Genomic DNA, 11918 nt, shown 5'->3' with positions numbered 1-11918 from the left:
GCGAGATTTGGCTAAAGCTCTATGACTCTGTAGAGTAGATGAGCCTGAGCCAGTGTTTGAGTAGGACACATAAAGAAAACCTTTAAAAGGATGAACTAATGGGCTGAGCATCTTCTTACAGCACTCAGAAATATATGCCTCCATTTTCCCTAATGAATACTTTGCAGATTTCAAAACTGATGGGAAAATTGCGTGGCTGAGATGGAGATCTGCAAAAGAATTCAGCTAGATGGTTCTTAAACATACCTGGCCTTCATCATTCCTCCTTCTATGCTTGGGCCACTAATACCAAGTTTTAATTTTCTCCTTTCTTAGAAGTCACTAGAAACCCAGTACATGCACACACACTTTTTTCACTAACGACTAACTTCTTTGTTTTGAGAGTTAACAGCAGAGGATATTCAGTATAGAGAAAATAGGAAGAAAACAGTAGAATTTTAGTTTCAATTTATTTTTATAACACCATTTAATATGTTCTATTTTGTATTTGTTTTCTAATATGAAGAATAATGTAACAGTTTGTATATATGATTTATAAATCAATGTGCATATGTTGAGAATATGTGCTTTACACAACTTTTTAAATGGCAGGGTGCAAGATTAAAAAAAAAAATTGGAGACCATTGTTCTGAAACACATCCCATTTCATTTAGGTAGACACGTTGTCTTGAAGGTACTCAGTGTTACCCAAAGAAGGTTCTAGGATTACCAATGCTATGAGTTGAATTCCTTGCAAATCAAGGACTTCCCAGGTCTCGCTCTTTTCATTGTAAAATAGAGAAAATGAAAACAAGCTACCTAACAGTGAAGCGACTGGAGGCAAGTTTCTTCCTTGGGAAGAAAAATGACCTTAAAAATCTGCATGAGCCAAAAAATCCTGGTCTGAGACCTGAGGGAAGCAGGGCGCTCATTCTCTGCGGGAGTAGCAGAAGGTGGCCACCTGGGTCTGAAGTGCCCCGGGGAGGCTGCAGAGTTAAATCTCACAGACAAGTCTGGATAGACCAGCTCGCTTTGCTCTGTTCCTTACATACAGGTTATCCATGGCCTTGGCTGCCATTTTATAAAACCCTTTTAGGCTAGAGGAAGATTTAAATAACACACAAGAAAAAATACTACAAACATCATCAACAACAATGAAAAACCACATTGATTTTATACCTTCTGCTGCACTGCACTATGTACATTTGAAAAATTCTTGATAGTGCAGGAAGTAAATAGGAAAGTTCCCCAGAAAAAAACCCTTTGACCTCACGGGGGCGGTAAATAAGAAAACTGTCCTCAGCGCTGAGAGAAGGAACCATTTATTTAGTCAAATTATTTTACAACATGGTCTTCATTGACAGTTGTCAGCTTAACACTTCATATAGTTAAAAAAGTCAACAATTACCTGCAAAATTATATATATTTTAATGTCTAAAAATATGTTGCATATATAGAGCAGGAAAATCCCTCCTCTGCACAAGGGAAAGTTTTGTTGTTTTTCCCAGAGCTGTGATTATTGCAGTACTGTTACACACATTTCCAAAGCATTAAAGATCTAAATGGATTATCTTTCCTTGCTTGTGTATGCCTGTTAAATAACTGTACCAGTGCTTTGCTTTCTCGTAAGTCAGTGACTTAAACAGCCCTGTTTCCTTTTCAGCAATAGTCATATTATGCTTTTTAAAAACCAGCTATAAAAACGTACAAACAGCCCAAATGTACAGATTGATAAAAGATGTACAAATTACATTTAAAAAAAATAACAGCGACTGATTCGATAGTAAAACTGCTTTTGTGACCGAGGTCAACTCGTTTATTTATTCTTAATTTTTAATTATTTATTTTTAATACTGTGAGATATAGGAAAATAACTCTGCATAATTTATACAGTAAGTTGCCTTCTGATTGGTTGACCCTGGTCGGATGGTCTGACAAGCGCACAGCGCTTGCGAATCTGTTTGAGTTTAGAAATCCCTACAACTTTTCCAAGTTCTGGGACCCACTGTCATCATTTAAAAAAAATAGTTATTTAATTCCCCATCTTTCAGGAATGTATGTATTTGCATTAAAATTTCTTAGTTCGTATCTTGACTATTTCTAGAGAGAGTGGTCAGTTGAGTGCATACTGTCCACTGAGGGGGATTCTGCAATGCCCTTGACGTCTTAAACACACACACCTTCTTTCCATCAAATTCCAGTTGGGTGAAAACTTCACTGGCCTTACAATCAATGTTCCAGTTGCCATCCACTGAATTCGGTCCTCCTAAAATTAGATTATAAGCTTCCCACCTCTATTTTCACTAAATCTCAGACCAGAACATGACTGGTTAAGTCCATGATTCTGTGTCGTACTGAACCCCTAATGAGACCCGTGTATTGATAAGAAACTGCTTTGGTCATAAAAACATAAAGAAAATGTACAGCTTCTTTCTCAGAACCATGACATAGCCATTCCAGTAATTTTAATATGCAACTCACAAGATGCTAGGAGACTTGAGAATTCAAACTGGCATACTGGCCCATGGAATTATCCATCTCTTTGTTCAGGTAGAGGAAGCAAAAGTTACCAACATTAAAAAAAATGTTTTTAAGGAACAAATACAAAGGTTCTATCCAACAAGAAAGAACATCCAGTTTTGTCTTCTCTTCAAGGCCACATATGTCCTGTAGAGTCCAAAGCATCCAGTAAGTGTGCAGGATGGGCTTCAGCTAGAAGGCCACCGATGAGTAAGCTTCTAGTAGTAGCTGCCTAAGTGTGAAGGCACATGGGTGTTAGGATGGCGGGGGACATTGGGGTTGGGGTAGATTCCCCCCGTGGGGGAGGTCCAGTATTGTGATGCGGCTCCAAAGAAGTTGGAGGAAGTGACAGGCATGGAGGATGGATGGGGAGGGACAAAGTTCACCTTCTGCTGGTGGGCATGGTAGGAAGGCATGTAGGAGATGTCAGAAGGGTACTTGTACATGGACGACTCGGTTGGATGTGGCTGCAGAGCCTGGGCAATGCCGTGGAAGTCAAATTTGTAGGCATATCTTTTGCCGTGCACTTTGGTCATAATGTTTTTATCATAGTAATATCGGAGGGCCCGGCTCAGCTTGTCGTAATTCATGTTGGGCTTGCTTTTCCGCTCGCCCCAGCGCCTGGCCACCTCATCGGGGTCCGTCATTTTGAACTCCCCGTTTGTCCCCTCCCAGGTGATACAGCTGGCGTTGGCACTGTCGGAGAGCAGCTCCAGGAGGAATTGCCACAGCTGGATCTGCCCACTTCCTGCAGGCCGTGAGGCAAACGGGAGAGAACAGAACACCTCAGTCCAGAGAAGGCAGAACCCAGTTCCCTAAATGCAGGGAGCTTCTCATCCTTTTAAAGAAACCTTTTGTTTCCTTTGACATCGGGATCGACCTGACAAGCCCTTCTTCTCACTGTTGATTTGCCTTTCTGCTTGCCTTGGGTATAATAAGCGAGGTTAGATCCTAAGATGCTTTGCCCCAAGGCCTGGTAAATGGAATGTGGGAAGTGAGGTGCAAACTCTGCCCAGAACTAGCTGTGTGATCTTAGGCCAGCGACATCCTCCCTCAACCCCTTTGGTAAGGCTTTTGAACCTCTTCATCTAGAAAGGCCTGAACCACTGTCTGATCTCTAATTAGTGGTCAGGTCTCCCAGGGAATTCCCTGTCAGCAGTAAAGAGTCAGGGGCAAGGCATGACTGTGGGAGTCACTGGGAGAAGCTGCCTCACGAGCTTTAGCTTTTGGCCCCTGGCAGGTCCTACAGCTTGGCTTGCAGCTCTAAGTTCTACAGAGAACTTGTGCAGAGAGAAAAATACCCAGAATATGCTGGGTGGCTTCTTTGTCCTCTGGCAGGAATGCCCAGGCATGAAGGAATGGGTAGCGAGAGTCCCTGGGATGGGAAGGTGAGTGGACCACACTACTGCAAGAGCCTGCTAGCTCCCAATCTCGATGGGCTTGGTTTAGAAGGATCCTCTTGAGAGTTATTTTTGATACTAAATCTTTAAAATACAGGGCAATGCCGGTATTTTAGGTCAAATTGACTATATCTGCAACTTTTCCAGGACACATCTCTTTTATAAGGCCAGATAACTCGGCAACACTTTCTAGAATCACAAATAAAGCACTTTGGAATATTTACTTATTTGTGCCTTGCATGCGGGAGACAACGGAGAGCTGAGTGGAGTTGTCTTCTTTTTCTTTCTTGCCCATTTTCTCCAGTTAAAATGCCTACCTGTGCCGCTCATTACTTATCTACACCTAAGTGCACATATGCAGTGCTAAAGTGTTTATTCCCAGAAGCATCCTCAGCTGATGAACCTTGACACCTCATAACAAGCCCTGACCTCTTGTTCACATGCTCCAGAAACAGACACTGAACATTTCAAGGAAAGAGGTGCATGTTACTCCCCACTCAGGTGTCTGGACAGAATTCTCTGTGACTTCACAAAGCTACGAAACATTCCGGCCAAAAAAAAGGCTTGCAGGCCAAGGTAAACTCACCAGGGTTGGCTAGGCGACTGCTGGTCGGGCCCAGGATCTGATATGGATCTAAGGAAATAAAAAAGGAAATTTGCTTCAGTGTTATTAAAAATATGACAACCGCCATAAGAAAACCATAAGGGTTTATACTTTTATTTCAAGATCACGGGAAAGACTGATTTCAGAAAACTTTACTGCTTTTATTTGCAGATCTCAAAGATCTTGATGACATTTGTGGTCTTCATCTCAATAATGACAGAAACAACAAAGAATAGGAACAGGATTACTTTTTCTTATTTGGCATCTAAAATGTGCAGATTATGTTGTCATTACCCAAGGCAAAACAATGAAAACATTTGGAAAGGAACTGGCTAATATTCAATGATACAATAGACAGCTGACTCCATGAGCTTAAAGAAGGTCTCATGGTTACTGGTCTTTAATAGCTCTACCTAATACTAACAACCTTATTAATCTGTTTTTTAAATGTAGCATGAAAAACACATGCCTAGAAACCAAGCAGCCTGGGTTTTAGCAGCAGTTATGTGATAAACAAATAACTTGTTGGACAATTTCTAGGAATCAGTTTTCTCATCTGCCAAATGAGTGGGTTGGGCTACTGGATTCCTCAGTTTTCTTCTAGGATAACACTCTGTGATTTGAAACTTAGAAATGTCAGCACAAACCAGAGTTTGTATTTTAGCTATAGAATGACTATTCTTAAAAATCTCACTTTACTCAAAACGTATGTGTTCATTTAGCCATGAAAAAGTCTTTGCAATATTGGTTTAGGTGAGAGGTTTATCTCCTTTTTTGTTAGTTGAGGAAATCACGGTAGAGAGCTGGGTCTCGACTTGGCACAATTGTCATGTATTTTGTGCAATTTTGCTATTTTTTAAACTATAATTACAATTTTAAAAATACCAATATGATTTTTGGGTTTCTACTTAGAACCATAAATTAACTTCAAGAGTCCTTAAGCCCATTGAGACCATCTTTTCTCATCCACACCATTGATATGATAACTCAAGTATTTTTGGCAGGTGATGCCTAATGCATAATTTTGTTGTTATTGGACAGTCTTTAAAACTCTCTAATTCTGACTTGTGATCCACAGTCAGCAAATTTTTTCTTAACCTTCCAGGTGAAATGTCGGTTGATTTTTTTCTTGCTCTGCCTTCTGTGGAGATGCAGAATAATGTTTGCCTACCCCAAAGCAAATGACTTGTTCAGAACTTTATCTCAGCTGCATCACATAAGAAGACAGAGAGAGGAGCTGGGGCTTGGGCACAGCAGCTGTCTTCAGATACGCAAAGGGTTTCGGAGAAAGCAGGAGGAAGGCTTCTCCAGAAGGCAAAGCTTGAGCGGAAATTCCAGGAGGCGGACTTTGGGTCAGATAGTGGAACTGGGCCCAGCTAGAGAGTCAATGCCCTGGTTTACTATAAGCACAAGTAAGGTAGAGGTGAGGGTATGATAGACCCAGAAATCTCCAAGTTCCTCTCCAATACGGAGTCTCCAAGTCCACAGCTTTAAAAGTTCCTCTGCCTTAATTGTTAAGCCGATCCATCACAGGGTGGGGATATTTCTGAAAGTAAGGTTTGGTGAAGTATAAAAGTCTTGGACAGGAAATTGGGGGTCTGGGATTATAGCTCTATTTCTTTCATTAACCAGCTGTATGGTTTTTAGCGAGTCACTTCACCTCGCCGGGCCTCAGTTTCTTTATTTAACAAAATAAAGCATTGGAACAGTTCATCTTCAAGTTCCTTTCACCTTTGATATTTAACAAGTCTCCACTTGATTTCAGTACCTGTTACTTCATTCGCAGGCCTATTAGGGTCAAAGATAGACCCTCTTTGAGAGAAATAAGAGAGAACATATGTAGTATATTGTTTAAAGCCTCCATCAGTTGACCATGTGGAATCAACTGTGCAGGAAGCAAAGGAGAAATTACATATCCTTGGCAGGTACCTGGCTGGGGCCGTTGCTCTGTATTCTTACTGATCGTTTGTGCCCCTCCAAGGGGAGGACCTGTGGCAAGAGGGAAAGAAATGCAGTGAGTAGGACCCGGCTCCCCAAAGGGAGTGAGACGTCTTGACAGATATGCTTTCTCACTCATTCCTTCACCCACTCTCCACTGACTCATTTATTCCTCTTGTTTTAGAAACATTTACCTAGAATCTGCTATGTGCTGGCCCTGTTCTCCATGCTGGAGATTCAGGAATGAACAAGCCATTCCTGGTAAAACTTGCAATCCAATGGGAGAGACGACAACAAACACATTTTAAAATTCCTAAAATTTTGTGTTTGCTCAAATGTCACCTTTTCATTTTCAAATTTTTAAAAAGTAAACCAACAGTAGAGCATCACTGATGGTACTGAGGCCGCGGATTTCATTTTCAAATCGGAAAGTTAGAGAAGTCCTGACTGAGAAAGTGACATCTGAGCAAAGATCAGCTGCTTAGCGGTGTCCCCGTCTTGTGAGTTTCCTCCTTGGTATCTCTCACACACCCTTTCCATTCCCATGATCACTTCTGCGTTGCAGATCTGTGTTGCTTCTTGCATGGTTTGTGGCTTAGTCTGACTGGTGTCCTCATTACTCTTCTCTCTCCCCACAACCCACCATGCACGCCACTGTTCAAAACCTTAGTGACTCCTCATTGCCTAAAGAACTAAGGCCTATCTTCATAGCATCATTTACGATTCTGTTTCTTACCATTCCAGACTTCTTCTGCATCACACATCCTAAACTCCAGGAACCTGGGGTCCTCTCTGACTGTCAGACATGCCAAGCTGACGTCTTCCCCAGCCCACATTGCCACAGGTCCAAATCCTGCCTCTCCTTCCAGAGCTGACTCAAGTGCTACCAGGTCCACAAGCCTTCCTTGATACCAACCAGATGAAAGGAGTTCTGTGTGTGCGTGGTTTCTCTCTCCCGCTTATGGGACCAGTGCATGTCTGATTCATCTTTGTGAATCTTATATTGCCAAATGTCATGTGCAGAGTAAGTAAATAATTAATACACATAATTGGAAGGGGTCTTGGTTATTGTTTTGGCATTAATTTGTAACCCCAACCTCTTTCTTGAAAGAATTTCCTTTACCACCTGCTCATGTGCTTCATATTTTGCTTTCTAGGCATGGCAAGATTGATTTCTGGTACAAGAGTTCGTGAGTCATTCTTGCCCCTTATTCCCTTAATGGGCGATATTGGGTAGACTTCGACATGCCATCATCTCACCACTTGGTGGAGAAATTGATGTCCCAGACCCCCCCGGCATCTCCTCATCAGGGATGGAAGATGTGGAGGAGATGGCGGGGGTCTGAGACATCAATTTCTCCACCAAGTGATGATATGTTGAAGTCTACCCAGTATCAAGGGGGATGGGGAAATTGGTATGACTTAGCCTCAACAGTTAGGGGAGCAAAGTTATAGAGAGTCATTACCTTGATTTAAATAACAGAAGCCACAGCCAGTGACAGTGACCATTCATTGGTATAGAACCTTGTCTCAAGAAAACCTTCAAACTTCCAATGTTCTAAAACGGAGTGCAATAAAACAAAACTCAAAAATCTAAATGAAAATCTCATACCATCTTTCAAGGACTGGGTATCATGGAAAGGCCCTAAATTGGCAAATAATTTTGATGTCTACTCAAAAAGCAGGGAAACAAATGTTTGCTGCTCTCCTGTATCTTATGATCCTGTTCTCCAACCCCGTCCTCAGAAACATGCTTTCCTCCAAAGAATTATAAGACATTTACTTACTTTTGTTGAGGCCAGAATTCATGTTATTGCCCCATGCTCCTCTTCTGACTGAGTCATAAGAAGGGTCTAATGAACAATAACAAATAGGGGTATATTAGCATCGCCTGCTTCTCAGAAAAGTTGCGTGAGCTTTATCTATAGTGATCAGGAGAAATAAAATTCAATTCAGCAATGGCTTTTAAAGCATCCCTAAATTCTGGAAGTGTACTCACCCCCTGGGGTTGGGGTGGCGGAAAGAACTTTAACACTCTTTGAGAAGATCTGGGAGCCAAAGTAATGGGAAGAACCCTCAATGTGAAGTCAGAGGATTGGTTCAATTTCTCTCCCTGACACTATTTGTTGTGAAACCTGGGATGAATAAAAAGTCTCCTCTGGGCTTCAATTTTCTTTAATGTGGAAATAAAAATTTATGTTTTATCTACCTTATGGGGTTGTGGAAATGACCAAATGAAATAACATATGGAAAAGCACCTTATGAAGCTTTCTACAAATATAAACTGACACAAGGTTAGACATTTTTTAAATGTCCGTAGTTCTGAGGCAAAATCCTTCAAGCAGCTCTGAAGAGCAGGCAAGGTCTGGACTGGGTGAAAGGCCCATAAAAAGAGTGTCTCAAAGCCCAGGGCCGTGACATTCCTGGGGGCCAACTCCAGTCCCCGATTTCAGAACATGGATGATGTGGGATGACATCACAGGGGTGGGAGCACATTCCAGGCTCTCTGAGGGCTCTTGGGCTTTTCTATTGACAGTGGAGAGGACTGGGCTGATGACCACAGAGAAAGGGAAGAGGCCAGAAATGTGGCTGGGAGAGGGGCTGGATCAGGAAATGAGTGGATGGAGACCTGCTCCCCACCTGGGCATGACTAAGGGCTTGCTTCTTGATTGTCTTGGAGAATACTCCTCAAACTTTTGTGATCGTAACCTCTTTCTTGAAAGATTCCACATGCTTCCGTAAACGTGCTTAGAAATCGATTAACTAACTAGCTGGAAACTTCTTCCTTCCCTTTCTCATGGTGGAGTCCCATTGAGACATTGAGCAGGAATAGCAGAGGAGCTTGAGGATACAGAATTATGACTTTCAAAGTCATTCCACGAACAACAAAGAAACCATAAAAACCATCCGAACAAATGGAGCACAAACCTCATCAAACAAGAGTCTGACAGGGTAAAACACAAACCATGCCCTTCAGCCCCTTCTGAGCCTCTCAAACAAATTAGAATAAGAGTTGGGAGACGGGTGGACTCTGATTGCCTGGCCTCATTGTTTCTGGCTAAGAAGATCCAAAAAACAGGGACATTTTTTTTTGTGGAAAAATCCACGTGCAGATGCACATTCCTCAAGGCTCTGGAAAAGCCAGTTCAGTTTTAAAATTACAGTCTTTAGCAACTGGCATGAAAAGCAACACAGAAAGTGAGGGGGATGGGATAGGGAGGAAGGGCAAGGCAGGGGACAAAAGAGAGAGGCAAAGCTCCACTCCTGTTTTTGTTTTTGTTTGACTTTTTTTTTCTTTCCTAATTCGTCCTCTAAAGGGATACTTCTTGCTTAAAAACAAACAAGACAAATGAAAAACCAGCTTGTTTGCAAGCTTGGAATGAGGTGGAAGGCTCTGATGGGCATTTTCTGAGATGTCTTGCTGAGGAAGTGCAATGTTGGCAGTGGCAGAACATTTTTCTTTGAGCAGGAGGAGGCTGCTGCTTAGGCCTCCGGTAATAGATTTGGGACCAACTTCTACACTGCATTGTGTGCATGGCCAGGGAGTGGGTGTGAAGTCATAGGAAACATGTTTCTTGTCCTTGCATGTGAGTGTGAGAGGGTAACTGTGATTGTGAGGAAACACGGGTCATGTGCCTAAGGCGTGGAGGAAACACAAAGGGCTCCTGGAGGTTGAGGGAGAGGTGAGTGGAACGAGGGCCGAGAGAGGGGAGTGGATCACGCAGGAACAAGGCAGAGGTGGGTGGCGAGATGTCAAGGCGAGGTCTAGAGACAGCCATGGGAGGAGCTGTACCACTGAAGGAGAGCAATGTAGAGGGAGAGGAGAGAGGGCCGAGGCATGTTCAAGGTCTTGCTGATGGTAGCTCAGTAAACTCTGTGACCTTGGCGCTGCAGGCAGTGGGAACTAAGGGAGGTTTTGTGCATGCAGCCATGCTAGAAAACAGGGTGTGGCAAAGAATGAGCCTGTGGTGGTATGTGGGGTGGATCCGAGGGCCTGGGGGAAGGAGATCATTCTAGTGGGAGCAGAACAGAAAGTAGAAGAGAAGTGACACATTCAAACAAAAAGAAAAAAAAAATCACTAAATTTCAGGAATCGTACATGTCATCTGAACTTCTGACTTGACTTCTGACTTACTGCATGGATAAAATCTGTCTCAAGTTTTTCTAAACATTTTTTCTGCTCAATCATTAGTCTACTGAAGGCTTCAACCCTCTCTGAAAGCTATCTGGTAACCACTCAGAATTATTTTTTTTGGAGCCTAAATTATGGCCATGGCTATAGTTATCACTGACTTCTTATCAGCTTTTCTCCCTATTCTCTTATTCTAGTTCCAGGGACAGAGCAGACATGCAAAAATCTGAATGCATGACAGAATTCCCTGTCACCAACAGAGGGCATATGACCATGGGATTTTCCTGTAGCTCTGAGTGATGGAGCCTGGTTGAAGGTGTGCCTTATCAGAGCAGTGGCTTGGCAGCCCCATCTTTCTGTGATGCCCCAGGGCCTTAGGAAGGAGGCAGCGTTTGATGGGGCAATGTGTCCACAGGCCCATCTGATGGCAGAAGCCTGGCTAACAGGACTCTGGAAGTCCCAACCAATGCTACAGTCCTCACATAGGTAAAAAAAGGAAGTGACAGAAACACAGAGGCCACCCAGCAGTCAGCCTGAACTGTGCTCTCACTGTGAAGTAATAGAGTCATAAATAGCAACAGGCCATGCCCTAAGCTGGTGTCTTCATCCAACGTCCATCCCAGCAGCCTGTGGAGTCAGAGTAGCAAAGACCACAGGCCTCCCTCTCATTTCTTTTTCATTCCCAAGTAATTGCATGGAAAATCCTCCCACTGGTACCTGGCTGCACAAAGGACAGCCTGAGCCCATTGGCTCTGGGTTTTAACAAAAGCACTCCGTAGGCTCTGGGGCTCGAAGAGACGTCTGGTCAATGTAAGATTTAAGTTAAAACCAGCATTTTCAGAGCAATTTCTGCTCCAAAGAAAAAGCATGAAGATGCAGAAGGCCAAGAACTAAAGTCTTGCATTCTGCCCTAGGGGTATGAAGAACCAGGCCAGTCTTGCAGAGTAAATGAGATACCCAAGTAAACACCCAGCATAGTGCCCAGCACAGAGGGGGCCTCAGTGGATGTTAGCAATCAAGAATATGGTTTGTGTCATAGACCAAAAAAAATTCAGACCCAGAAACATGTTGGGCAGCCTCCCAAATCCACATTAATTCCCTCCTCCCCGCAACTCCCTCATCCTCCTTCCTCTGCTCTTCTATTTCCACTTATCACATAATTTAATCAGTAATTAATTAGTGTTTGTCGTTTATGGTTCCTATCCCCTTGCCTCCTGAACATCAGGTCCATAAGAGTAGGGATCTCTGTTGGGTCAGATATATCCAAGCACTTAGAACAGGGCCCCACACAGAGTTAGTAGACTGTAAGTATTTGTTGAATGAATAGATAAACTTGGCCAATATT

General features: G+C 42.9%; 1 protein-coding gene across 3 annotated transcripts in view; it reads right to left on the bottom strand.

Annotated features, from left to right (window-relative positions):
- Window positions 1–1285: 1285 nt before the first annotated feature.
- Window positions 1286–11918, bottom strand: part of FLI1 (Fli-1 proto-oncogene, ETS transcription factor) — a 126369-nt gene continuing 115736 nt past the window's right edge. For all 3 annotated transcript variants that reach the window (XM_050755971.1, XM_050755974.1, XM_050755972.1), the window contains exons 6-9: window positions 8229–8294; window positions 6433–6492; window positions 4486–4533; window positions 1286–3247 (exon numbers count right to left, since the gene is read on the bottom strand). In XM_050755971.1, coding sequence (XP_050611928.1) covers window positions 2718–3247; window positions 4486–4533; window positions 6433–6492; window positions 8229–8294 — 704 coding nt within the window. In that variant the 3' untranslated portion in view covers window positions 1286–2717. The remainder of the gene's footprint in view (window positions 3248–4485; window positions 4534–6432; window positions 6493–8228; window positions 8295–11918) is intronic.

The sequence above is a fragment of the Macaca thibetana genome, chromosome 14 (assembly GCF_024542745.1).
Source record: "Macaca thibetana thibetana isolate TM-01 chromosome 14, ASM2454274v1, whole genome shotgun sequence".
Taxonomy (NCBI): Eukaryota; Metazoa; Chordata; class Mammalia; order Primates; family Cercopithecidae; genus Macaca; species Macaca thibetana.
Note: the sequence above shows the minus strand (reverse complement) of the source record. Positions and strands in the feature narration are given on the sequence as shown.